The sequence below is a fragment of the Musa acuminata genome, chromosome BXJ1-1 (genome assembly GCF_036884655.1).
Source record: "Musa acuminata AAA Group cultivar baxijiao chromosome BXJ1-1, Cavendish_Baxijiao_AAA, whole genome shotgun sequence".
In the NCBI taxonomy this organism is placed as follows: domain Eukaryota; kingdom Viridiplantae; phylum Streptophyta; class Magnoliopsida; order Zingiberales; family Musaceae; genus Musa; species Musa acuminata.
This window is the reverse complement of record NC_088327.1, coordinates 11,361,737-11,387,107: the sequence shown is the minus strand read 5'-3', so window position 1 is coordinate 11,387,107 and position 25,371 is coordinate 11,361,737. Positions and strand designations below refer to the sequence as shown.

General features: G+C 43.7%; 7 protein-coding genes across 15 annotated transcripts; 4 read left to right on the top strand and 3 right to left on the bottom strand.

Annotated features, from left to right (window-relative positions):
* Positions 1–311: 311 nt before the first annotated feature.
* On the bottom strand, positions 312–5,432 carry LOC135673370 (homeobox-leucine zipper protein HOX13-like). 6 transcript variants are annotated; one of them, XM_065182288.1, is made up of 5 exons: positions 5,162–5,432; positions 4,881–5,067; positions 1,249–2,989; positions 786–1,165; positions 312–715 (listed from the first exon to the last, which is right to left on the bottom strand). In XM_065182288.1, the coding sequence occupies exons 3-5, from the start codon at positions 1,397–1,399 to the stop codon at positions 392–394; spliced, it is 855 nt and encodes a 284-aa protein (XP_065038360.1). In that variant the 5' UTR covers positions 1,400–2,989; positions 4,881–5,067; positions 5,162–5,432; the 3' UTR covers positions 312–391. The 6 variants fall into 6 exon arrangements, with proteins under 6 accessions (XP_065038360.1, XP_065038354.1, XP_065038363.1 ...); XM_065182282.1 differs by having other exon boundaries at positions 4,906–5,067; XM_065182291.1 differs by having other exon boundaries at positions 4,906–5,064.
* Positions 5,433–5,761: 329 nt separating this feature from the next.
* Positions 5,762–6,229, top strand: LOC135679174 (lysine-rich arabinogalactan protein 19-like). The gene has a single exon (XM_065192651.1). It carries the CDS (start codon positions 5,762–5,764, stop codon positions 6,227–6,229), a length of 468 nt encoding a protein of 155 aa, XP_065048723.1.
* Positions 6,230–6,842: 613 nt separating this feature from the next.
* LOC135680617 (uncharacterized) lies at positions 6,843–8,102 on the bottom strand. Its single transcript, XM_065194664.1, has 4 exons — positions 7,752–8,102; positions 7,578–7,660; positions 7,294–7,496; positions 6,843–7,016 (listed from the first exon to the last, which is right to left on the bottom strand). Exons 1-4 carry the CDS (start codon positions 7,985–7,987, stop codon positions 6,936–6,938), a joined length of 603 nt encoding a protein of 200 aa, XP_065050736.1. The 5' UTR covers positions 7,988–8,102; the 3' UTR covers positions 6,843–6,935.
* A 1,647-nt stretch (positions 8,103–9,749) lies between these two features.
* LOC135679171 (E3 ubiquitin-protein ligase ATL31-like) lies at positions 9,750–10,873 on the top strand. Its single transcript, XM_065192639.1, has one exon. The coding sequence runs from the start codon at positions 9,785–9,787 to the stop codon at positions 10,871–10,873; it is 1,089 nt and encodes a 362-aa protein (XP_065048711.1). The 5' UTR covers positions 9,750–9,784.
* A 2,223-nt stretch (positions 10,874–13,096) lies between these two features.
* On the top strand, positions 13,097–14,767 carry LOC135680613 (uncharacterized). The gene is made up of 2 exons (XM_065194657.1): positions 13,097–14,184; positions 14,267–14,767. Exons 1-2 carry the CDS (start codon positions 13,120–13,122, stop codon positions 14,657–14,659), a joined length of 1,458 nt encoding a protein of 485 aa, XP_065050729.1. The 5' UTR covers positions 13,097–13,119; the 3' UTR covers positions 14,660–14,767.
* Positions 14,768–17,003: 2,236 nt separating this feature from the next.
* LOC103995091 (root phototropism protein 3-like) lies at positions 17,004–19,488 on the top strand. The gene is made up of 4 exons (XM_009415602.3): positions 17,004–17,437; positions 17,508–17,577; positions 17,661–18,827; positions 18,899–19,488. Exons 1-4 carry the CDS (start codon positions 17,319–17,321, stop codon positions 19,364–19,366), a joined length of 1,824 nt encoding a protein of 607 aa, XP_009413877.3. The 5' UTR covers positions 17,004–17,318; the 3' UTR covers positions 19,367–19,488.
* Positions 19,421–24,111, bottom strand: LOC135673356 (uncharacterized). Of its 4 annotated transcripts, none has more exons than XM_065182251.1 (6): positions 23,506–24,111; positions 21,736–21,826; positions 21,404–21,579; positions 21,062–21,104; positions 20,855–20,963; positions 19,421–19,768 (listed from the first exon to the last, which is right to left on the bottom strand). In XM_065182251.1, the coding sequence occupies exons 1-6, from the start codon at positions 23,809–23,811 to the stop codon at positions 19,687–19,689; spliced, it is 807 nt and encodes a 268-aa protein (XP_065038323.1). In that variant the 5' UTR covers positions 23,812–24,111; the 3' UTR covers positions 19,421–19,686. The 4 variants fall into 4 exon arrangements, with proteins under 4 accessions (XP_065038323.1, XP_065038337.1, XP_065038332.1 ...); XM_065182265.1 differs by having other exon boundaries at positions 21,062–21,089; positions 23,506–23,922; XM_065182260.1 differs by having other exon boundaries at positions 21,404–21,576; positions 23,506–23,922.
* Positions 24,112–25,371: the final 1,260 nt, after the last annotated feature.

Here is a 25,371-nt window from a genome sequence, read left to right as displayed (position 1 = left end):
TGAGCTGCACTAAAATTCAATCGGGTACAAAGAGACTCCTCACAATGAACAATGTTCTTCCTTTTATACCTACTAAAAAATATATTTTTATGATTGGAATCCTAATCACCCTTCTCACAAAGAATAATTTATACTAACTTTGAAAAATACTCCAAACAATCTATTCATTTGCCACATTAACTTGATGTCGTTCTCTATTAAAAGAAGAAACTTTATGTTGTTATTTTGCTTCCTCCAATCAGACCGATTCCTCTACCGAGAGAGATTGAGAGAGAGAGAGAGAGAGAGAGAACAGAGTTCTCACGACATCATAGTAAATCTAGTTCCATTTACATTTCCATTTTAACATAAGTACGACACAGTAACATCAGTGCTGTGCTGCTTCAAGGACTCAGTCCCATCCTTCGGAGCAGTACCAAGAGAAGACGCTTGGTGCGTCTTCCTCCGATAACAAGCTACTGCAAGGCATCTCCCCGTACGGGAACCCCATCTCATCTTGAGCTGTGCTCTCGAACAAGAAGGAAGAGCAGCGAGACCCCAGTCCGATGAGGCTGTGTTGGTCCAATACCACACCAGAATAAGGACTGGCTTCGTCAAGGAACGCCACGCTTGAATCAGTGTCCGATGTGCCATCTTTGTAGACAATAGCTAGCCTCTTCTCTTTCTCAGCAGCCACTGCCGACCTCGCTGCTAACGCGGCCTTCAGCTCTCTCACCTGCACCACCAGTGATCATCGCAATCATGCAGAGTTCATCATCTATGACAATCCAATGTTCAGTACTCACGTTCGCTTCGAGGGCCTCCTTGTCGCGGCGGAGGCCGTCGTGGTCGAGCTTGAGAGCGTCGTGCCGGGCTTTCAGAGCGCTGTAGTCGCGCTCGAGCTGCTTCGTCTTCCACCGGGCGCGGCGGTTCTGGAACCAGATGGCCACTTGACGTGGCCGGAGGCCGATTTCTTGTGCCAGTCTCACCTTACTCTCTGGGTCTAATTTGTTCTCCACCTCAAAGTTCTTCTCCAGAGCTTTAACTTGATCTAAGCTGAGCCGGCGCTTCTTCTCTCCAACTGACGACTGCCCGTGGGAGCATAGCTCCTCATCCTCCTCTACCTCCTCTATTCTATCAGAAAGAAGAGATTGGAATCTTTGTTCACGCTTCCCCTTCGTTTCCTCTACAAAGTAACACAAACAAAGCGTTACAAGTTACAAGAATGTTGAGGTTAGCATGAAAGAAGAGCGACTCGCATGTACTAACCTGAAGTAGGGATGGCGATGGCACCAACATCTTCTCCTTCTAGTCCTTCAAAGGAGCCTGAACCGCTGAACCTCTCCATTGGGTTTCGGTGCTTTCTTTCTCTGTTGATTGGCTTCAGAGGTGGTATGAAGGGAGATGAAGTCGGTAGCATATGACAAGGTTTCTTTTTGCAAGGGTTGAGGGAGTGAAGGGCAGGGGGGTGAGATAAACAAGGAGTCGAGGAGTTACTTTGTTTTATGGTACCTCTCCTTTGTCCTTGTTTAGGCCCATAGCATCTGCCTCTGAGCTCTCTTTACAGGATACAGAGCTTTCTTTGTGAATCTTCTCTATGTACATCTCTAAGTTTGCTAAGAGCCTAAACAAAGATTTCAGAGAAACAGAACAGGAAGCTGCTGCAGGAATCCATCAGCCTATACATAAAAAAACAGCTGAATTCTGATGGTGGTAGGTTTAGAGGATTGAGAGGCTGATCTTAGTAATGAGTGGTGAGAACAAATCCAATGACACCTAAATGAAATGAAAGCTACACTCAGAGTTGGCTTTGCTTATGGGTAGCTAATGCCAGTTTATATAGTATTATGTGGAAGAGTGGAGGATGAGAGATTTTTATTAATAGTTTTCACCTGTAGGCCCTAAGAAAGCTTTACTTATGTAGCTAAACCTATCATTTCCTTGCGTAAACATCAGGTGCATTATGCTGATGAGATAGGGAAGACACAAAACCGTGGCACACAACATTATGCTGATATTCCCACAACATACAATTTCTGAAGATAAATTTACAGATCTGCATAGTGTATTTGCTTTTGGTATGTCAATGGTTCACCTTCTCCAGCTTTTAACTGTGTTAGCTGTTAAAGCATACTAAGGATTCTAAAATGTTTTGGGTAAACTGTCATATCCTAAAGTCACTCTACATTTTGTTTAATCAATAAAAATAATGATTTGTGTTAACTGCATGAATTCGAAATACAACATTTCGATAAACAAAATAAGATTCTAACAGGAGTTCAGAGTCTATTGAATAATACAGACAATGATGAATTTAAACCATAATTTTTCTTTACATCTGTCATACAGCTTCTCATAAATGCAAGTTATGTCGAGCATCATTATTACCATAAAAAAAATTACATCTTGATCATTGAGAATATCATGTTCTGTGATAAAAATCTGTGATGCATGTATAAAAAAGAATATCATGTTCTGTGATGCATGTATAAAAAGATTGGTATGAGCTGGGATAAAAATCTGTTCCCATTATCTGAAGCAAAGTATATATTTTGTGAGTTGATAAGTACCTAATGTTTCAGTCCAAAGTCCCATCCAATTTGATGTCAGATTTATCTAGTCTTTGCCCTGGCATAATACCTGTGGATAACATTGTTTTGCAAGTGTGCAGTCGCATCATCGCTATGTTGGTTTTGATGGTTAAAGATTTTCCAAAGTAAAATTGGCTGATTAAAGTTTTTTTGTTTACTCCCACCCCCCAAAACAAACAGTGAATCCATTTCAAGCACCAAATCAGCAATTCATAGTTTCCAGTTTCCAAGGAAAACTTTGGTCCATTAGTACCTATCTATCATATAACAAAAATCTACTGAATTCAACTAAATGATGGATCTCAACTTATCTGGGTTTTCTGCTTCTTTTTCTTGTTGATTGTCAGATGCTCACATGATCTGGTACAGTGCCGGAGTAATGATGCACATGGTCCAGTCCCTCGATCCAAAATCATCAGCTGTATTCAATTCAAATTACTGAGATTCTTCTTTTTCTTAAATCACATAGAGATCTTAATAAAAAAGCTAGCTACTGTATTTTCTATAGCTTTTTGTAGCTGAAAAAGTTTCATAAATTCCCGAGGCATAAGATCTAAGCTGATAGTTCCAACTTTTCATGGCATGCACAAATGAAGGTTGATTTCTTGCATTTGTATCCAAGAAACATTTAGTGAATAACCATGTAGAACACATACAGCCACTTCAAACTTATTTGCAGGGAACAGAGAGTCATGTATTAGGTCTGGGATTGTGGCTTTCCCTCAAAACTAAAATTTGAGGGTGGCTGACTTGTGCTATGAAACACAAAATTTCTACCTCCCTTCTTTCTATCAGTTGAATCTCTGATCCATGTCTCCTAAATTTCCTACTAATGAGATTCTTATGGAAAAGGACAATACTTGAGACCATATATCCGTAATGAGATTACGATTTGGATCGACACAGCCGATGCCTAAACATACGTATCAGCAACTAATATCAGGTTTGTCCCACAATGCAGCTACCATTGAGCTATTTAAATGAGTCTTATGATATATTTGCCGGCAATTCAATACTGTAGGTACATAACATTCAATATGCTTAAAAGAGGCTATCCTATCTTGTTGGTTTAGCTATGTCATCAAGCTTAACATAACTAGCCAGAAAAAAAGCAAACATCTTCTTCCCATGCTATCAATATCTGGTGAAATTTGTTTAAATCATAAGGTGATAATTGACAGCCAATGGTTGATTTGAAACACAGAAATGCTTAAAGACCATAATTATAATTTATCTTTGAAGATAGTAAACAGTATATGCTCTTTTATTTTGACATGTATTAACCAAAACCTTGGCTGTTTAAATACTACCAAAGTAGCAGCAGCAATAACAGTAGTTTAGCAGCAAACAAGATCAGATATATATGAAGGCAAATGCTCTAGCATGTTCTATCAGGGAACAAGCAAAATTTAGCAATCATCACAATCAAATGCAATAGCTTAAGAAGCTAAATTAGACTGACAAATAAACTGATTTTGTTGAAATTGAGCACCTACACAATCAATAGCCACAATCTAACAAGGATCGTCTCCCTCAGCCGCAACTATCATTTTCTCCCATCTCCTTCTTCTTCCCTTCCAAGTCGGCAAAGCAATCCCAAGTGCAGAAGAAAGCAGAACAAGGACCCTTTTTGGTTCACAATGTCGCAACAACCAATTGCTGCATAAACTTGGAACTACGTGCAGTGCACCAACCATTGACTCTAGTGGTCTAGGAAGGTGATAGATGGGTCTTTCAGCTACATGTCATCGTCATGTTGGCCCCAGGAATCCCACACAGTAGAAAGGCAAAAGCAGTGGTGGGGAGAGGTGCACAATGCCTATGATGAGCCTAAGGACATCTATACATTTGTTCCTTTATATTTTTTTACATTGTAGCCTATCATAAGAAGATTTCCAATCTTTTATGATGTGGCAGTGCATGATAAAAAGCTCTTTCAGTGCTGAAAGAGAGAGATGGGTTTGCAGAGACTCCATATAGGGCTGTGTTTAGAATTACTAAACTGGTTTCAATTTTGCAGGAAAAATTTATATCACATTCCCTCATATATTTCTCAACCTCACTGAACATGAATCAGAAAACATGGAGATGTTGAAGGACATTGTCGAAGATATGCACACACCCTGAGGATCAAACTCTTTAAGCCCAATAATGGCCCATCTATTATGGCCCAATGGGCTACGTATCATTCTCCACTTCTGGTGAATGGAGAGAGAAGGTTCCTTTATTCTGCCTAATTAAACATTATGCGAAACTAAATTAAAATTCAATAAAAACATTCTATCATTAGATTATAAACTTGAAACTTACACAAAGCGACGCAAGTATCTATCACCTGCAAAAAGCATGCATTGGTCCGGGAATCGTTCCCCATATCATCACGACACCCCGATCACAGCCGTCCGGTTCGCCGCGGACGCGTGCCAACTCGCCACAGCGCGGTACAGCCATCTCACAACTGTGTGCCAACCTCCCACGTGCTTCTCCAGCTGTCCTACTAAGAAAAGATCGATCGAATCATGTTACCGATCTGTAAATTAAACCTGCATGCCATCTGTCGCCCGTTTGATGATTTAACTTAAACTCACTACCTCCTTCACCCGGGCCCGCAAGTGGATCCCTTCAGCTCCGCCTCCAATCAGAAGCCAGGTAATTTGTAGGGTAACGTCGTTGTGGTACGAATGATCGATCATTTGCTTTCTTTTTTCGATTACTTCAAACGGCTAGTTGGACTTCCTCGCAGCTTCTTCGTGTTCCCCCAACGTTCACATTCTCTGGCAACGTTCGACCGTTCCATCGCGATGGATCTCCGCGTATTAGGCACGGCGACAGGCGGGTGGGTGAATGACTGACTTCGTCCACCAAAAGAAACGCGGAAACCGATGCTTGACGGAATCCGGTAGAGTTGGACGCGCGGACCCGATCGGTCGCCGTCCGCTATTCATCAGATGGCCACCAGAAGCGAAACGGTCTCCCCTCCTTGAACAGCTCGAAACAGACTCCCCCACCAAACCGCCACCGTCATCACCGTCTTAAGGTAAGGAATTAAAATAAAAGGAAATATAATTATATCGAAGCTTCCTTTCCTCTTTATATACCCCTCGCACCACCACGTCTCTCGTCACAGTGGAAACCCTCATCCCGACCTCCCTTGATCTCGATCTGTCTCTCGCCTCTTCCCTGATCTCGAAATGGCGGTCGCTTCCATCCGCTTCTCCGTGCTCGCGCTCGCCCTGATGTCGCTCGCCGTGGTTTCCTTCGCCCAGGGGCCGGCCGCCGCCCCATCGAAGCCTCCCGCCACGGCCCCAGTGAAGCCCCCTGCTCCGGCTCCTTTGACGCCTCCCGCCGCCGCCCCATCGAAGCCTCCCGCCACGGCCCCCGTGAAGCCCCCCGCCGCCGCCCCCGTCAAACCCCCGGCCACCTCCCCCGTCTCCACTCCGCCGTCACCCGCTCCCTCAGCGAAGACCCCTGCCGCATCCCCTCCCGGCCCGCCGACCTCCGCGAGCCCCTCCGAGTCGCCCGCGTCCACACCGGCGTCGGTGTCAACCCCCCCTGCGACTGCTCCCACCACGCCAGCAGGGGATAGTGGCGCCTTCGCCCTTCCCGTCAGCTGGACCGCTGTTGTGGCCGCCGCAGCTGCGGTGGCCCTCGCGCTGTAGATCCGTGGCGGTTCCCCCTCGCGACGTCCCCACTGAACTCTATTTATTGTCTCTATATTAATATTATTAGTATTATCATTATTTGTCCTTGGAGTGGAGCGGTCCTTATCATTGACATTTGATGTACGGTCGGACATGAGCCAGTGATTCATTCTTTCATAAGTTTTACCATTATGCCATTGTCTGCATGTGCTATGATTCATTCTTTCGAGAGTTTTACCATTATGCCATTGTCTGCATGTGCTATGATTCGATCCGCGAGTCGAATAGTAGGAATGGAATTTGTTATTGGTCATGTGTGGTAAAGATCCAGCTGTGGTGCAGATTGCAAGAAATTGTTTGCAATGCGTGTGGATGAAACCGATGCGCACATGGGGCGATCGCACGCGTACACGAGCAAAAATTGGGGGAAAAAACATCGATTAATAATAGTAATTATAATATATGTAAATTATTTTGATTTTATAGCCGAAAAATGAAGCTAAGTTGACGATAATTATAATACATGTAAATTATTATAATAGTAATTATAATATCTGTTCAATCATATTATAATTTGGAAAAAAATATTGAATAAGTGATCCAAAATGCTGTTGGATTCCAATTAGACAATTTCAATTTCCTCCATAAAATATTAAATATTTAACATTCAATTTCCTCCATAAGAGCCACCTTTTCGTTCTTGCATTATTCCTCTACCTCACATCTATTTCTTTCCATCTACCTTCTTCCCTGCGTCGACGACGGACTCCAAGAGCAACTCCACCTCCTGTTTCACTTCATCCAACTGCACATTGCCATGAATGAACATTGTCAAACTGGAGATTGCCTTTAGAGCATTTAAATGGCAGAAAGGAAAAGGTCACACTCCTCAACTGCTTAGTCCAATTGCTTGTACTTGTGCGTGAAGCAAGCATAAATGGACATAGCAAACCTAAACAGATAGATCTCATGAAGTGACTAGGAAGGAGGCGGCTCAACATGCATGTCAACTTCATCTTCTTCCATGTCTTTTCTGATTCAGTAAAAGGAGGAGAAAGTAATTGGTGTGTGGGCGAAGTCACCTTATGAATGATGTCCTTTGCAAGGTGAGCATCTTCTGCAGCTTCTCGCGATACATGCTCGACTGATAACACTGCATCTTTTAGCTTCCCCTCCTCAGGAAGCCTCTCTGCCACCTCCGATGAGACCTTCTCCACAACAGTTGCCACCTTCTCCACCACCTCGAACACTTCTTCCACTGCGTCTGTGACCATCTCCACCTCACCTAATAAAATGAAATAGGTTAAGACCACGTTTCACGGCCTGACGATTGTTCCGAATGCGATCAGAGATAGGATTCCTGTACCTTCTATTCTCAATAAGGTCCTCCATTTCTTTTCCCAGAATGGCAGTATCAGAGTTAGCATAGACCCGAGAACCCATCTTGCCCTGCGACATTGCAATGGTTGAAAGAGGCTTAAAGTCCATGGAGGGTTTTTGCATCATGGTGGGCATGTAAAGAGGAGATGATGATAGATACCAAGTCGAGAGGGGCGATCGAGGTGGAGGCCTGTGCGAAGATGGTTGTCTGACATCAGCGTCAGTGCTCGATTCACTGTGTACATACATCTTTGTGCAATGATTACGTCTCTCTCGATTCAGCGTAGCCGGGCCTTGGGTATGCCGCACGATGATGCCGTGAGAACGAGGTCCATGCTGACCAAGGAGATAAACCTTACGACGGTAGAAGGAAGCCAATGATCTGATCATGGACATGTTGGATGAGCCGCACACAGGAGGACCTCTTCGATGAGAGGAGAGAGGAGACTCTTGCTGATGCTTTTTATGGGTGTTCTAGAGCAGTTCATATGATGCATTGCGTGCTTGGTGACACCAACAGGCTATGCTCCGACTTCGCCACATTACACCACTTTCAAGGGATTTAGCGTGATGGCAACGGTGAGATGGATGAAGACGCCAAAAACTTCTGGAGAGGAGTATGGATTGGTCATTGGAGTCTTGCAAGGAACAAGGCTGGTGGAATGATAGAGAGATGGATAGATACAGGTGGCTTTTTTTGGGCTTTTCTTGCAGGAAATTTTCCCTTGAAGCAATAAATTGCAGAGTGTCTCGAGATTGTTTTAGTATATCTTATCTTCTTAGGAAAGGCAGGTGACTGCTAAGCTCCATTTCTTGTTCCAGGCAGCAGCAGAAGTATACAGGGAAGGAAGTTGGAGATGTGTTTCTGAACTCTTATTAGCCTTTCTTCTCACAATGATACATCTATCATAGTTGACAGTAGAAATGGCTCCACTGGCTCATGATGCATGTAATCGATGGGGACTTGATCTACACAGTCCCACCATGTGCACATTATTATCATTATTTAGTGTCTGTAATCTGACAACAAAGGTAGAAAATTCCAAACTGGTTTTGTATAGAACAAGTAGGTGTACAATCTCCTTCATGGATGAGCTCTAAACTGGTTTTATAATGATCCTCTCAACATATAGTTAGAAATTTTTGCCTGACAAGAAAGCAGTATTCAATCACAAAGTCAGATCGAGCATTTCTGCTCTTTTGCGTTGCAGATTTGAGCAGACATTTTGCAGCATAAATTAATGTGGCCACTCTTCTTTGATCCAGAAGAAATTAACAGGGAACTACTCTGTGTCAACTGCATCATAATCTTGAGCACTGACATTTGATGCTCCAGCCATTATTAAGGCAAGTGCAGGCCTTCAACATCTTTCTCGGAAACTGGTGCTCGCCCATGGTAAAGGACAAAGCTCCTTCTTTTCCAATTTGGCTATGTTAATTATACTGGAAGACAACAGAAGTGGTCTGCAATTACAGAGTAAAACATTGTGGCTTCTCACACACTACAGAGGATGTCAGCAGTTTCTGAAAGCTAAAACAGAGCAATAAAGGAAATAAGCCTCTGTCTTATGCATTAAATGAAACCTCTCTCTCTCCCTCTCTCTCTCTCTCTCTCTCTCTCTCGAAAGAGCAACAAGGAAGGGGAACGTATGCTTTAATGTGTGTCAAGCTCGTCAAAGAGTACATATCGCAAGGAACTCTATTTTTGGGCTCGTATTTTTCTACTTGATCAATGCGAAGGTTGGAGTTGCGCGGCAAAGGCGCGGTCTGCGAGTCACCGTCAAATCTTTCGATCGCTGTGGCGTTAAACATACTCTGTTTTGTTGGCACACTCGACAGGACTCTTCCCTCTGCGTCTCCGCCCCCGCATGCGAAGACAAAAACGCTCTGTTACCTCGGTCCAAACAGGGTTCAGCAAAACCCACCGCAACAAGCAAAGCAATCCAAATAGAAGGCAAGGTGGTGGAAGTGTTTCCTGTACTCGGGCCTTGGTTTGATAGCTGACTCGCGTCCACGGTGAGAGGTGGGGCTTTCATCACGACCGCGCGCATACGTTCGCCGATCTACATTAAAAGTCAAAGTTCAACCATTGACTTCCCTCCCTCTAACTTCACGCCCACGGCAAACCGGCATCTTATAATTATTGCCGCTCCCCATCGGCGCCACCGATCGAACACCTCCCTGATTCCAACTATGGCGACGGCAAACCACCGCCCGACCCCAGCACTCGCCCATGGGACGGCGTCGCTTCCGCTCTTAGTGCTCACTCTGGTTCTCGTCACTCCCCGCTGTGTCGACGCTCAGGCCTCTCAAACGCCCTTCGGCGACAGCCCCTACAGCGGCTACAACGTCAAGATCAACCCCACTATCGCCGCCCTCATCATCGCCTTCATCTGTGGCTTCTTCTTCCTTGGATTCTTCTCCGTCTACCTGCGGCAGTGCAGCTCCGGCAGTTCCAGCGGGACTCGACCCTCCGGGGTCGTGGAGTCCGGCGCGGTCTCCCGTCGCACCGTGCGGCGGGGAATCGACCCGGAGGTGCTCGCTTCGTTCCCTACCATGGCGTATTCCGAGGCGAAGGAGCACAAAAAAGGGAACGATACGCTGGAGTGCGCTGTGTGCCTTTCCGAGTTCGCCGACGAAGACACCCTCCGGTTGCTCCCCAGGTGCTCTCACGTGTTCCACGTCGACTGCATCGATATCTGGCTCGACACCCACGTCACCTGCCCTGTTTGCCGTGCCAACCTCGCCGAGCCGGCGGCCGCCGACTCCATCGCCGCCGCCTGCGAGTCCACGCCTGCGGAGGAGTCCGGAGCGATGGAGGAAGGAGATCTGGAAGCGGGGCGGCCGTCGGTGGGGTACCGGAGGTGGCACTCCACGGGGCACGAGGGGGAGGAGGTAGACCGGTACACGCTGCGGCTTCCGGAGGACATAAGAAGGGAGATCTTCACGGCAGCAGGGCTCCGGCGGGCGGCGAGTGTGGCGGAGCCACGGGTCCGCGGGGTGGCAAGCGGGAGCAGGGGGTATCGACGGGGGTGGAGCGGGCGGTGGGGATTCCTGCTGCGGACGTTCTCGGTGAGGCGGCGAGCGGATGGGACGGCCGTGGAGGGGTCGAGTAAGAGGGTCTACCCGTCCGTCGAAGCTCCCCTTGACCTTGCTCTTGGAGAAGGAGGGGGGAAGTCCGAACCCATGAAGGAAGGAACAAAGGAGAAGGAGGCGGTGGTAACCGAGTCGCCGTCGTCGTCGTCGTCATCTGCTACCTCCTCAGCGATGGAACGCGTTTAGAGTACATTGTACCCAAAGCCCACATGGTATCGTATTGGTGACAAGATCTTTCTTTGGATTTCATCCTGAGACCTGTCCATAGACCAAGATGATGTGTTGTGGTTGCCATCGGTGTGAATTTTTTTGTGCCAAAAGCCAAATTGTTTGGAAGAAATAGTTTCTAGTGGTTTCATATTATTTGTGGTGGAAGATAGGAAGGTCAGAAGAATCCAAAGAAAAAAAGTTGCTGAGAGTTGTGAGGAGCTCAGTATATGCCTTTCATCTTATAACTTGAAGAAAAATGCATTTGAGGATCAGTGGTGACTACAAAAAGTCTTGAGAAATGAACTCAAAATACAGAATATGTGTCATCAGAAAAAAAAGTATCAATCCAGGAAACCAAAACTGATGAGTTGATGTATCTGTCCTATTTCTTCCCCTGGAATGGAAATATGATAGAGCTACCATACTACGCAACAGGACAGAAATGAACTTTCTGTGCAGTGTGGTAACTCCCTTACTGCATTTTATGCCCTGCATTATAGCTTGGATAATGACAAGCAAGACATAAATGAAGGAAGCAAGGCTGTATCCAACATTAAGGCCATTAGCAGAAGCTTTTAATCAGTCACAAGGTTTTCTTCTGCTGCTACAGTAGTGCCAGCACATCATTTCCAATCATAAGTCTCAGATGCTCCTTTGGACTTGCTTAAGTGCACTGTCATGTCATGCATATTTACCTAATACACATTTCATCCATACCAACAACTCTAGTGCAATTTTGCCACACCACTCAACAACTCACTAACACTCGAGTAGTGGACACCACCTTGTCTTCCTGATCTCCTTCCATGGTAATTGATGTACAGTCTAGCAAGAAGTAGTAGTTCATCAACTACTTATGGTTGCTTAGTTCTTCCCTCTCTTCAGTGCTTGGCCTCATGTGTTCTTAATTATTCAGAGCCAAAGCCTTTATCTTTCTTGTACATATGAGAAATCCTGTAGTGAAGGTGTCAAGATTCAAACCACCAATCAAGATTGTTTGAATCCCATAACGCTTGCCAACACATCTAATTTGCATTCTGAAACATCTATAATCCCATTTGGATCTGTGTTAAATATAAGTACAAGTCAACGATTCTCTAGAATCTGTATTATAACAAAACCCAACTAATCTTGGATCTCTCCAAACTCCAAAAGCAAAATAATTGTGGTGCTCATTCATAGCAGATAAGATTTTCCTAATTATATGAGGAAATCTCTATTCTGTTGAGGAAAATCTTCTCTCCTAATCTGTATAAATAGAAGAGGAATGGGGTGTGCTCCACATTGTCACTAAGTTAATTCAAACTCTAACACCTCATAAACATGGATTCAGCTCCCAACCAACCATGCTTCTATTGTTAGGATGATTCGACATCGTGTGTCGAATTTTGATTGATCCAAAATAACAATAATATCAAAAAAATTAAATTTTATTTTGGATGGTAATTGAGGATGAAGACTCCATCAAGATTTTTCCTTATCTGTTGGTTATGTTTGAATTTTATTTTTTTCTCTAGAAAATTCAACATATATAAAAAAAAAGATACCATTGCATATAAATATATTAAGTCCTTTTCCTTTTTTAAATTATTTTTCTTGTATATTGAGATACAGAATCTTTTTCTTTTCTTTTGACTCAATCAAAAGTAAGTCATGAATTCAAATCTTGCGTTTGTCCCTCTTGATCTTACTCTATATTTTAATCAAATATATCTACACAATACCAGTTAATATTGAAGGATACAAAGGCCAATGCATTGGATCAACATTGCTCATTCCGCAAGTGAGTGAGTTCATTGTGCTTCTTTCTTTCTCCTCGCCTCTTTTTCCTTTCCAAGGAATCGTCGTGCTCCTTTCTAGAAAAAGTCAAAATCCATTCCCCGATCCGGTTGACTTAAATTGCGGCTCACATTGGAGGAGATGTGGTTAATGTTGCACCGTTAGCTCTCGTGGATGGGGATGGGCTCGTGGAAGTTGGACGTGATTCCAAGTCATTGGTTGACTGCTTGATTCCAAAGGATCTCAATGTGGCCTTTGCTTCGTTTGGCCTCGCAGTAATTACAAGTCAGCAGTGGCCACACAATCCAAGACGGAATCTTAAAGAGACGAGCGATGTCAACCCCGAATCCGTCGTTGCTCACACCATATATAGAGAGAGGTAAATCTGCATCTTTGGTCTCCATTCTGTACGTTCTAGTATTTGGGGAGAACTCTGCTCGTCCATGATGCCTTCTCCTTCATCTCATGATCACGTCCTCCGCAGATCTTTCTCCAAGCAAAGGAGCTTCCCTCGCTCCTGTAACCACTCATACAGATTCTACATCAACCTACTCATCACCCTCTTCTGCGTCTTCCTCACCCTTCTCCAGATCCAGACTGTGATCAGAACATCGACGGCTCCCTTCACGTTCCCCTCCTCCTACTCCGCATGGCCACTGCTGGCTCACCATGTTCATAACCTAATCGGCGAGCTCGAGCTGAGTCAGAGGTCGACAGACGAGCCACGGGGCAATGTCACGTTCCTCCCCCTCAAGGACCTTCGATTCGCCGAGACCGCCATGGTAGGCAACACTTGGTTCATGAGCTCCGTAAATGACACCAAGGAGAAAGGCGAGGCTGAATACCTCTACTTCCCATCGAAGGAGATGGACGGCAAGCTGCTGTGCTTGGGTGGTGGTAGCGCTTCCAACGGCACCATGAATTCGTATGCTTTGGCACCAGCGGAAGCTCTTCCGCCGAACGCCAAGCTGCTTTCAGGGCTGACCTTCGTGTCGGACACCTACTACAGCTACGATAACATATTCCATGGGATATCAGCGTTGGCGCCCTTCGTAGCATGGCACGAGAGGAAGGCCTGCGTCATGCCGGCCAGGTGGGTGCTGTACCAGCAAGGGGAGATAAGAAGAAACCTAAAGATCCCGTGGATTCGGACCTTGATGGAGGCCACCTTCGGTCCGAGCATGGAGATCGAGCAGTTCCGCAAGAGCGACGAGGGACCGAGCTGCTTCGAGCAGGCGGTGGTGTTCCGCCATAACCAAGGAACCATGGGTAGGGAGAGGAAGGAGAAGCTCTACGACTTGCTGAGGTGCAATGCTCGAGCTTACTGTAACATCACCAGGGAAGAAGATGATCTCAAGGCCATAAGGCTCACGCTGCTGCTGAGGGTGGGTGCGAGGTCGTTCAAGGATGACGACGCCGTGATCCACATCTTTCGGAGGGAATGCAGGAAGGTGGAAGGTTGCAGGCTCAAGGTTGCCAACCCAAACAATCTAACCTTCTGCGATCAGGTTGGCATCTGTTCTCTCGCATCTTCCGGTTATCGCGTTAACTAGAGAACAGCTTCACCTATCATTGTCTTGATCGATCCAGGTGAAGCTGATGAGCGGAACAGACATCCTGGCGACGCCACACGGAGCCCAGCTGACCAACATGTTCTTCATGGACAAGAACAGCAGCGTGATGGAGTTCTTCCCCAAGGGGTGGCTGGAGCTCGCGGGAGTTGGCCAGTACGTGTACCGCTGGTTGGCCGACTGGTCCGGAATGCGGCACCAGGGCGCATGGAACGACCCCCACGGCGAGCCATGCCCTCCCGGCCTCACCACCTCGTGCTTCTCCTTCCTCAAGAACCAGCAGTTGGGACACGACGAGGCCTTCTTCTCCAACTGGACCGCGCGAGTCCTGGGCGAGACGAGGAGATACAAGCTGCAGAAGCCATCCACGGAAGCAGCTCAAGAACGTGAAGTCCACTGCAAGTGTGGCTAATCCGCTCACCTTCAAACGGTGATCGGGTAGAAGATGCAATATGACGCAAGAGTTGATAGATGATAAGATTTTCCCGGAAATTTTTATTGTGTCGAGGAAAATCCTCTATTTGTTGAGAGAAATCATTTCTCCTAATTTGTATAAATAGGAGAACATATTAATGTACGAAGCATTTTTCATTTATTCAATAAAGTTTCTTCACTTCTTCAATAAAGCTTCTTCAATAATTGTTGACCAACGTCATTGAGAAAAGCGCAGCTTCGCCCTTGTCTTCGGCCAACCACCAACGCCGCTGCAGCTATATTTCTAAGAGGTTCCATGGCCAATCCTCATTTTCCTCATCAGTCGGTGGACTTAAGGAGAACGAAGAGAACGCCTGTGCTCTCATAGCAACAGCAATCGTAACAATAGCAGCGATCTTAAAATATAAGATTTTTCCAACTATATAAGGAAATCTCTTTATTCTGTTGAGGAAAATCCTTTATTTTGTTGAGGAAAATTCTTTCTCCTAATTTGTATAAATAGAAGAGGAAACATATATTAAAGTATTTTTCATTTCTTCGGCTTCTTTAATAATTGTTCTTTTATCTTCTATTCTATTCTTTTCTTCTAAAACTATTGTGGTGAACAGATGAGGGTGTACTTCGTCCTCTTGCCTTCAATGCTGGAAAGCCTAATTCCAAGTTCCCTTTGTTGATGCTCTTCACACACACATGGGCAAAAGGTCAAACCCTCCACATCTTAGTTCTGTGGCAGGCAACTCATAAATTACTGGCATTTTGATCAGAAGGTGGTTTAAAAGATGTGTGCACACTCCAAGATTGTCGTCCAGATCCTTCCTTTAGCACGATTGCTTGCTTCAAGAATCCACATGAGTTACAATAGCAAGGTCAAAGCAGCACATTAAAATCTGAAACTGCCAAAAAAAGATGCTTTCTTCTTCATCCTCCTCATGGAATAATAATACCTCAGCTCTGTTTCGACTTTTCTACTACTTCTTTCTTCTTCTTCAACTGCGTTAAGAATACACAACATCTGGAACTGTTAGAAATGGTGGAAAACTATCTCTGATTGATAACCAGGGATCATGTGATAAGTGAGCATGCTGCACTCGTTCCTAGAAAGTCAACCCTCCTTCCCTCTTGTTCCAGTTTACTTCGTTTCAGCTGGATCACATGGAGTGTAAGGCTCATGAACCGCATGGTGTCAGACCACGCTTCATTACTCCATTGCTTTTAGGTCTCGTTGCAGCAGCTCATTGGTGTCAGTGGCTCGGATTCCATTTTGCATGACATGTAGTGTAATGTATTTGAGATCACAGAATGAGGTACTCCATAGACAAGAATAGAAAAAGTAGTGTAAATGCATGAGATCACAGAGTCGTGGTAAGAACCCGAAACAGAGCAAACTTGCTCGATGCTCTTCCTGATGAGTAGGTCAATCCTAATTTTCCATGTATAACACGTGAGATGACAAGCAGCTGCTGCTTCAGGTCAAGATCAGGGTGAATAATTTAGTGTCGGATCAGTAGACTTGCATATCCATCTTGTTTTTATCTGTCAAAGATTCGAGCAGCAGTAAAATAGCTGTCTCTTGAACTTGGAGCCCATCTCATGGTTGGATTCTCTGATCCTCGCCAAAGTTGAAAGAGAAATCACATTGATCTCTCTTACTGTAATGCTCTTCCTCTTTCCAGATGATGAATTCTGTTTCTTTGTTCGAAGGTCATTACTGGAATCTTAGACAGGGACTGAGGGTACTTACCGTATGTCGAGTGAGATTGAACTGTTGATCCACACAATGGGAATGTGTCTGCAAACCAATCAAACTTGGCAGTGTATCCCATTATTTGCAGCCCATGCTTTGGTGGGGATGACGGTGCCCACTTGGAGGAAACATGAGTCGCCATCCTTTGGGCAGAGCATCTCTGTCTGACCAAGTTGCAATGCATGGGCTGGGCTGCACCCTTCTCACAGTGCCACCATTCATGGCAGATCCCTTGATCAATCGGTATCCAAGGGTGTTGTGCTCTTGCATTATGGATCAAGTGTGAGATGGATGGAGGGAAGAGAGAGAAGAAATACCTTGTTCATTCACCATATATGCCAGCAAATGATTGGTTGCAGACTGGATATAGCATGAGAAAGAGACTGGTCTGCAGCAGAAACAAACAATGATCCTACAGTGGATGACAGCATATATATCATCAAGCCTTCCTCCAAACAAATACAACAAGTGAAACATTAAGTGCAAGAAGAGAGGGATCAGAAGCATCCCATGATCCTGCAGCCTGTGAGGTCATGAGATATGACGACCCTACAGCTACAGCCCATGTGATTGTTTCCTAATTCCCTTATATTAATATGGACCCAGAAATCTACAATTAATTCTGTCCTCCTCACTCTTCCTCTGCATCTGCTCCGATGTCTTCTTCCTCCCCAGCATCATAACTGCGTTTGCCTCCACAGCATGTGATCCTTGTGTTTAGTTGCTCTACAGTTTCATCAACTGCATCTCACAGCTACTAAGATGAATACCAGATTGCTTGGAACTCATTTCCTATCACAAACAGCTGCAAGTGCTTCATGTCCTTTAATCAAACTAGTTTCTTTCTAGTTCCATATTTCCTATACTGGTGCAATTCCTTTGCACATTTACAATGTGGGATCCCAAAGTTGAGTCATGCAGTGAAGACAGAGCTTCCTATGAAGAATCCTTCGACTGCGACGAGGTTGATGATCTCAAGATGGATGGATTCTTTCTAATAGATGACTCCTGGTATGTATTCCTACCTCATAAGCATACTGTTTTCCGTGATGGCAGGAAAGCTAATGTATTGCAGCTTCAGGTATGTCACCGATGACACCCCCAGCGATCTGCTTATTAGGGTGGGAGGCACCAATTTCCATCTGCATCAGGTTTGTGATGCTTCACACAAACCTACTGTTTTGTTTCTCCTCAAGATCTTGAGTTGCACTGTGCTTCTTGTTTTCATTTCAAGAATCCTATGGTCTCGAGGAGCGGAACGGTGAAAGGGATCATAGAGGATTCTTCAGGAGGCTCGGAGTTGAGAATGATCGAGCTTGATGACATCCCCGGTGGCCCTGACGCGTTCATGCTGGCTGCAAAGTTCTGCTACGGCTTCGCCATCGATCTGACGCCTTCGAACATCGCCGGCCTACGGTGCGCGTTGGAGTACTTGGACATGACGGAGGACCTGCAGGAGGGGAACTTGGCGGTGAAGACAGAAGCTTTCCTCAGCTACGTGGTGTTCTCGTCCTGGAAGAACGCGGTTGCGGTCCTCAAGAGCTGCGAGAGCCTGTCTCCATGGGCTGAGAACCTGCAGATAGTGCGGCGGTGCAGCGAGTCCATCGCATGGAAAGCTTGTGCCAGGCCGAAGGAGATGAAGAGAAGCAGCTCAACGTGGAGCAGCAGCTCTGAGGAGAGAAGCCCAAGAAGCGATCTTCTGCAAGCTCCCACACACTGGTGGTTCGAAGACGTATCGACGCTGAGAGATGATCACTTTGCGAAGGTCGTGACCGCCATGGAACTTAAAGGCATGAGGTCGGACTTGATCGGCGCAGCGATCATGAACTACGCTTCAACTTGCCTCCCTGACCTCTGCAAAAGAGCAACAACTGATGCTGATGGCAATCCAAATGCTCAAAGTCGAGATCGACGGCTCATTGTCGAGAGCCTAGTCGCCATGATTCCTGCTACCAAGAATTGCGTCCCTTGTACCTTTCTGCTCCAGCTTCTTCGAACGGCGAAAACGTTGCAGGTGGAACCTGCAGCGATCATGGAGCTGGAGAAGCGCGTCGGAATGCATCTGGAGCAGGCCAACCTGCCTGACCTGCTCCTTCCTTCCGATCACGAGAGCGAGGCGTTGTACGATATCGATCTGATGCAAAGATTAGTGGAGCATTTCGTGGATCAAGAGAGAACAGAGATGTCAGTCTCAGAGAAGCATGGATATGGAGTTTGCTCCGGTCCCATCCGGACCAGCTCGAAGGCGAAGGTGGCCGAGCTCCTGGATGGTTACCTAGCAGAAGTGTCAACGGACAGGAACCTGCCGCTGGCCAAGTTCAAGGTGTTGGCTCGAGCATTGCCGGAATCGGCGAGGACCTGTGACGATGATCTCTACAGAGCAGTTGATTCATACCTCAAGGTAATAGCTCGAACTCTGATGGCTGTTCTTGAATCAGACATCTCATGCCATCGAACCCGATCATGAAGCAGGTTCATCCAGCGCTCGCCGCCCACGAACGCATGCGGCTCTGCCAGGTGATGGACTGCCGGAAGCTCTCCGTCGACGCCTGCGCGCACGCAGTGAAGAACGAGCGCCTCCCGATCCGATTCGCCATCCAACTGCTCTTCTCGAAGCAGGTCACGATGACCGACTCCATTGCTGGCTCCTGGATCGAAGGAGCACATTCCATGATTCCTACGAAGCAGCGGCTCCTCCTCCAGAGAGATCCACGTACCCAGTGCTCGCAGGAGGGTTCGGTGGCAGCGGAGGAGGTCAATAAACTTAGTTTTGAGTTGGAGAACATGAAAGCCAAGCACTCCGAGCTCCGACGGGACATGGATGGGTTGCACAGGGCGTTGGAGGAGATGTCTTCGTCATCGTCGAAGCCCACAACGCACTCATCCGTGTGGGCTCGGGTGGGTAGAAAACTAGGCAAGATGAAGATGAGTAGAACATGAGGAGCATATGGGACTCTCGAGTATGTAGCAGCACAGAGAGGTAACATGGAAGTGTAAGATGATCGTAATGCAAGTTGCTAATCTTGATGATCAATCAAGGGAAATATGTACATTGAGCTGCAATGTGAATAGACAACTAACTAGTTTATATCCATATTTACAATGTCATAAATCTGGAGAAATGGCCTCCCTTCTTGCAGGAGGAGATCTTCTTTCAAGTCACTAATTACACAGTATTAAGAATTTTTAGCTTGTTTGATGCCCACAAAAAAGCCTACTCTTTTATGTTCTTCCAATGGCACATCATTCAGGTAGAGTCATCAAAACAACTTTGATATAACGCGACAAGAGGACCAGAAGGCTACAGATGCTGCCCTGATTATTGCTGGATTCTGGTATATCCTGAAAGGTGAATAGAAACAATTAGCAATTAGCATAAAGCAAAGAGAAAATGTTAATGTGACTTTGTTCATAAAAGAAAATGCAGTACATTATTAATACAAGTGAACTCCACCAAAGGTTGCAACAAATTACCAAATAGAGTATTTTGTGTTTTAACTACGTTGAAAAAGGAAAAACATGGTGATAACTTAAAACAATTTGCATAATAAGGCCACCCTCTCCTACAAAGCTTCTTAAATGTCAACATTTTAATAAGACAATATATTAGAGAAAAAGAATTCTATATGAAGCTGCTTATAGAGAATTAAGGTAGTGGTTTGATACTGACACATACATTCACATTTCAGTCCCACCCATCTCACCCAGAAAATTGAGGTGGTGTTTTAAGAATGCCACATACCTCCACATTTCAATCCCACCCATCTCCTAAATGGGTTGCACTAAATGAGGCAGTCAGACTCATCTTCCAAAAACTTTTACATCAATGGTGTGGATGCTTTAGCTATAGCCAAATAGAAACTACCCACACCATCTATAATTTTCTCCGAACAACTACTCATTGAAAGTGTATTCTCCTACGAGCACACATCAAAATAGGTAAGCTTCAAGCTTTTAGAAAATAGAAGTTAATATTTGGAAATAAGCACCAAAAAGCTGAAACAATCAACAGAGAATGGAGCAAGACATCAGCTGATTTCCCAAAGATAACCACTATCACCAATACCAATGGATAATTATTTTTCCAAGAAAAAGGAAAGATTCGCTTAATAATAATATACAGCTGTCCTGGACAAAATGATTCTATGCTATATTTCAACATTTTTCTTTGCAATATCATGATCTAAAAAGACCAATGAGAGCATATGCTTTTACCCCACAGAGCTAGGAACATATGTTTGTGAACCATTTACAATGGGCAGAGAGGCAAATGCAACTGATACCAGCTTTCCAGGTAAAAGAGCACGTCTATTCAAACGATGGAATTTATGGTTTCAAAGCAAGGTTACTAAGAAACTACTCATATAGTAAGTGTTATTAAAGCAGTGACTCGAACCTTCAAATAGTTGCAAAAAAGAAGCCACCTACCCAATAGCAGTTGCACCCCAAGAAGCAACATTGTAAATGACTTTGCTTCCATCCCATGCCTTCTGAAGTTTACTCTTCTTCTTCTTTCCAGAAAATGTTTTGCATAGGGCTGAAGATCCACAAGAAGAGACAACAAGCATCATAAGCAATGGTTTATTACCCTCTTGTAGTCCATACAGAGAGAAATGCACATTTCAAATAGCTCACCATCTTGAAGCTGATTTGGAGTTAATTCCTGCAAAATAAAATCCTAGCAATGAATAAACAGGCAAAGAGTTAAGACAATTACTTTGACAAAATCAAGAAAGATTAAAGCATCCACAATGGACAAATTAGACTAACCATGGCCACAACATTTCCAATTTACGCAACTGTATATGCATTCATAAGAAGTTTTAGCTAAGTAATTATATACAAAAATTTTCCACACATGATCTTAAAATCATGCTTTTTCATAACACGAAGATGTACAAACAGAGAAAAAAAAAGACAAATATTGCAAAGCAAATACGCAGGGGACAGTCTTTTATAAGATGGCAATCTACGTACTTTAGTTTGCTTTAGTGCTAGTAGGTAGGCAGCCATGAAGGATGCTATGCCATCCACAATGTCCTCTTGCCTGACAAGAACATAATCATCTTGGTCTGAGTCGTTCCCTCCATCAACAGGCCTATCTTCCCACAAGTCTGCGGCGGTAATCACATCCCAAGATGAATCATCATCTGCTATAAAGAGAAGATATCTTTTGGCATCATTCATAGGTACTGGCATGAACAAAATAAATTTTGTTCCCTTAGGAGAGGAATCTTTCAGGATGCCAGATGTAGAAACTTATAAGCTAGAAATTCACTGAAAGCACAGATCAATACAAGATAGCTCACCATGAACATTATTGCAAATAGATGTCTGGATGCTTCCAAGCTTTTCAAGGAAATCTGGTGATTCAACTTTCAACTTGAGAAGTGCACATAGCTGCAAGACAAAAGACAAACTACCAAAATTACACTCATTAAATCACTATAAAAATAAAGCTATCAGATTGCACTTGGCAGTCAAAAGCTGCAGAGTAAATGAAAACAGCCACATCAATTGTTCACCAGACAGTGACATGTTAAGAACATTCTACATGCTCTCAATTGCCAGTGCCACTTAAAATAACAGCAACATTATGGTATCATGGACAGCAATAAATCACCACAAAGGCCATAATCCCTCAGAGTCCTTAAAAGTTCATATTCAAACTTTGATGCAGTAACAATATTTTTTATCAGTGACAGTAATCAATAAAGTTCCTTTACTGGTATCTCACAAATTCATGTTCTTGCACTTTGGCAAAATAGGGTGATGGATTCATCCCAGCATTCTTTTTCATAGACAAAAATGATGAAACAATAAAGAACACTATCATTATAAGAGCACATAACTTGCATCATACATATGGTATGAAAGATGAGTCAATACTTAGACATTCACCATACCCGTGGGAATTTATTTTTATTTTTCCCAACTGTACATTGATTACTGCCAAAAAATTGTTAACACAACACATTGGCAAAGAACATAAGATCACATAAAGATACAATGTACTACAAACTGGCACCTGCAAAGCACATACTAACAAATCATCAAATTACAAAGTTGTCTTGTCATAGTTGCATAGTTGTTTCTCCATATATTAGATAAACGGCACACATTTAAAGTTTGTAACACCTTATTATCATTTATTCGGCATCAGAAAAGGGAATCATGTAACTTTTCATGGTGGGTGATTTTGCAAACCACCGAAGAGTTGAATTTATCAAATTAACCAACAAAATAAGGGATCAATGGTGTGTAGGCATGTAATCATGCAAACATGGCATCAAACTGATATACAAATACCCATCTAAAATAAAACTAACTAGATAACACAAGCTTTTGTGGATCAAATAAGATTATATAAAAAAGTCTACCTCTATAAGTAAACAGACTGTGACATCATTCTGTCACCATTATATATGAGCATCGAGGACATGTAAAGAACAAAATGGTCTAAGATATCTCATGTTTTTCTCTTGGGAAAAAAAAAAACCTAATGTTTATGTAACATCCCAAGTTGCAGAGCAAGCATCAACAAAGAACCACAGAAGATTAAAAGCTGATTTTGTGCTCTTGGCTTTTAAAGTTCAAGCAATGCCTTCGACAGGACTATAGAAATGATCCCATTTCAAAATTAATAGATTGGCCATATACAAAGAAGATGAACATGCTTGTGCACGTTTCCCTCATAACAAGTCAGTTAAATTAGCAAAGTCGCCTAAAACTTATGAACTTTGATCGACAAGCTCCAAATTCTCCAGTGTTATTTTGTATGAATCCCAACTTTATATTCGTCAGTGGACACACAAATCTAACGAACGGTAACCCACTGCAGCAGTAAGTGCAAGCACGATGACGAACAATAAATTGACATCATTCCTATATACAAAAGAAGTGATTAGACATTCAACACAAAATGAAAAAGAAATTTCGCCATCATTGTGCAAAATTTACAATCTAAACAGCTAAGATTACACCAGCATTCCCCTATTCGATCGTCCATCTCAACAACTATGATTTATAAACAGGATCCAATCAAAAGCCAGTAAGAATCCGAACAGGTCCACCCGTACCTCATCATCATCGGCATAGGCATAGGCATAGGCATAGGCATTGGCATCGGGATCTGCTGCAGATTGAGATCGCGGTGGCGATCCCTCCACCTCACCAGCCGCTACCGCCGCCTCCCGTGCTTCGCCCTCGTCGTTGGGATCGCAATCAGGGGCCGCGTTCTCCAACAATTCCATCGCTCTCTTGCAGTTCTCGAGTACCACCTCGAGGGCCCGCCGCTTCACGCGGACCTGGTCCTCGTCCGTGGCCTGCACGCGGGGGCACCTCAGCCTCGCCGGAGCGGTGGAAGAGGTGGCCTCGGCCTCCATCTTGCCCTAGTAAAGTTTAATGGGGAGAGAATTAATGTCTTTCACGTCTCTATGCCCTCCTAAATTTGCTCATCATCGCAGGGGTTGGTTTTATTTATCATTATTATGGAAAACATAATTTTCCCCGGGAAGTCTTACACGAACACGTCTCCGCACGTGCCACCCACGTTACTTCTCTAATAGTTTTGAGTGAAAATTAAGGCGTGGAATAATTATTGCTCAGAAGTGATGAACATGCTTTTCCTACCAAGACCCCTGCGTATTGATAGGACTACCCAAGGCATGGGTCCCCGAAGACCGTCCCCATTGCCAGTCTCCTGGCAGGTAGAACAATCGGGTAGACTGCCCTAGGAATCGTATAGGTTTTTTGGCGCAACCTGGAAAATTGGTCTCATCCCTAAGCCTAAACAAATATAAACAAATTCTCCATCGAACTTTAAAATACTTTTATGATTTATACGAGTTCTTTTATGAAGTTAGATTTTGAACATGTGAACTGTATGCAATTGTTTCCCACCATCTTTACTGATAACGAATTTGACAGACATCCAACTCAACTTTTACGCATCAAAAAGTCTCCAATTGGAAAAAATTTCCCATCTCGATCTCATGAAATAATTTATTTATTATATACACTATTAAAAGATATATTATTCTAATTAATAAGATCATTTAATCCCAAATTGATTAAGGAATATGAGAACTAATAACTCATAAGCTGGGTCTCTCTTACCCTTATACTTTTTGAAACTCACATGTTTCGAAAGAATAAAATTATAAACTTCAAATCCGATGTGATAACACACACGTGGTGGGCAACATATCTATCCATTCTCTTCATCATTTTTTGGAGTGTTTTTTAAAGCATCAATTCTAAAAGAAATTAATAATCACAATAACTCATCAAAGGCATTTTAGCAATTACATTAGCGTAAGTTAAAAGAATAATAATATAACATGAACTTAATGTTCAAAAATCTATAGTCCATTTTTTCTATAAATTTCAGAAATAAACCCTCTTGTCCACTGCCATTAGGATTCAGTATCCTCGTAGATTAATTCCCATCAAGTGGATGGACGACTCCAATTCAGTATTTGGTTGGGCTTTATTAGGTTAGGCCCTACCCAACATTGAACCTTATTAAGCCAAGAGAGCCCAAATCGAACATGCATAAAGTCCATTGAGATTGGCTCATCAATGTAGCAATCTTACATTGATGAGCTAAGATATTATTAAGATATATAAACAACTGTCGATGTTTGTTAACTATGTTTTATGATATTATTTCAACTAATATTTCGAAAAGGTAAAAAGTCATTACGAAACTTACCTTCTAAAAAGTTTATATATATATATATATATATATATATATATATATATATATATATATATATATATATGATAAAAGAACTAATATTATTTATATATAATTTTTACTGATTAGTTGTCACCCGATCTCATAAGATTAGCGAATTAGACACGCATTAGACGCTATTAATTTGTTACTGTCCAACCTGTCTTAACAGGCTTACCGTAACAAACGATCCTTAAACCCTTCT

What these genes read in the sequence shown, in the direction of transcription:
- LOC135673356 (XM_065182251.1), bottom strand. Translation starts at nt 23,811, where the DNA reads ATGGAGGCCGAGGCCACCTCTTCCACCGCTCCGGCGAGGCTGAGGTGC. An exon ending in TCCAAATCAGCTTCAAGATG is followed by an intron (nt 20,964 to 21,061) that starts GTGAGCTATTTG and finishes GTGGATCTTCAG; the next exon opens with CCCTATGCAAAACATTTTCT. An exon ending in TGGGGTGCAACTGCTATTGG is followed by an intron (nt 19,769 to 20,854) that starts GTAGGTGGCTTC and finishes TTCACCTTTCAG; the next exon opens with GATATACCAGAATCCAGCAA.
- LOC135680617 (XM_065194664.1), bottom strand. Translation starts at nt 7,987, where the DNA reads ATGTCCATGATCAGATCATTGGCTTCCTTCTACCGTCGTAAGGTTTAT. An exon ending in CGATCGCCCCTCTCGACTTG is followed by an intron (nt 7,661 to 7,751) that starts GTATCTATCATC and finishes GCAATGTCGCAG; the next exon opens with GGCAAGATGGGTTCTCGGGT. An exon ending in CAAAGGACATCATTCATAAG is followed by an intron (nt 7,017 to 7,293) that starts GTGACTTCGCCC and finishes GGCAATGTGCAG; the next exon opens with TTGGATGAAGTGAAACAGGA.
- LOC135680613 (XM_065194657.1), top strand. Translation starts at nt 13,120, where the DNA reads ATGATGCCTTCTCCTTCATCTCATGATCACGTCCTCCGCAGATCTTTC. An exon ending in ATCTAACCTTCTGCGATCAG is followed by an intron (nt 14,185 to 14,266) that starts GTTGGCATCTGT and finishes TGATCGATCCAG; the next exon opens with GTGAAGCTGATGAGCGGAAC.
- LOC135679171 (XM_065192639.1), top strand. Translation starts at nt 9,785, where the DNA reads ATGGCGACGGCAAACCACCGCCCGACCCCAGCACTCGCCCATGGGACG.
- LOC103995091 (XM_009415602.3), top strand. Translation starts at nt 17,319, where the DNA reads ATGTGGGATCCCAAAGTTGAGTCATGCAGTGAAGACAGAGCTTCCTAT. An exon ending in CCAATTTCCATCTGCATCAG is followed by an intron (nt 17,578 to 17,660) that starts GTTTGTGATGCT and finishes TTTCATTTCAAG; the next exon opens with AATCCTATGGTCTCGAGGAG. An exon ending in CAGTTGATTCATACCTCAAG is followed by an intron (nt 18,828 to 18,898) that starts GTAATAGCTCGA and finishes ATCATGAAGCAG; the next exon opens with GTTCATCCAGCGCTCGCCGC.
- LOC135673370 (XM_065182288.1), bottom strand. Translation starts at nt 1,399, where the DNA reads ATGCTACCGACTTCATCTCCCTTCATACCACCTCTGAAGCCAATCAAC. An exon ending in CATCGCCATCCCTACTTCAG is followed by an intron (nt 1,166 to 1,248) that starts GTTAGTACATGC and finishes GTTACTTTGTAG; the next exon opens with AGGAAACGAAGGGGAAGCGT. An exon ending in AGGAGGCCCTCGAAGCGAAC is followed by an intron (nt 716 to 785) that starts GTGAGTACTGAA and finishes CTGGTGGTGCAG; the next exon opens with GTGAGAGAGCTGAAGGCCGC.
- LOC135679174 (XM_065192651.1), top strand. Translation starts at nt 5,762, where the DNA reads ATGGCGGTCGCTTCCATCCGCTTCTCCGTGCTCGCGCTCGCCCTGATG.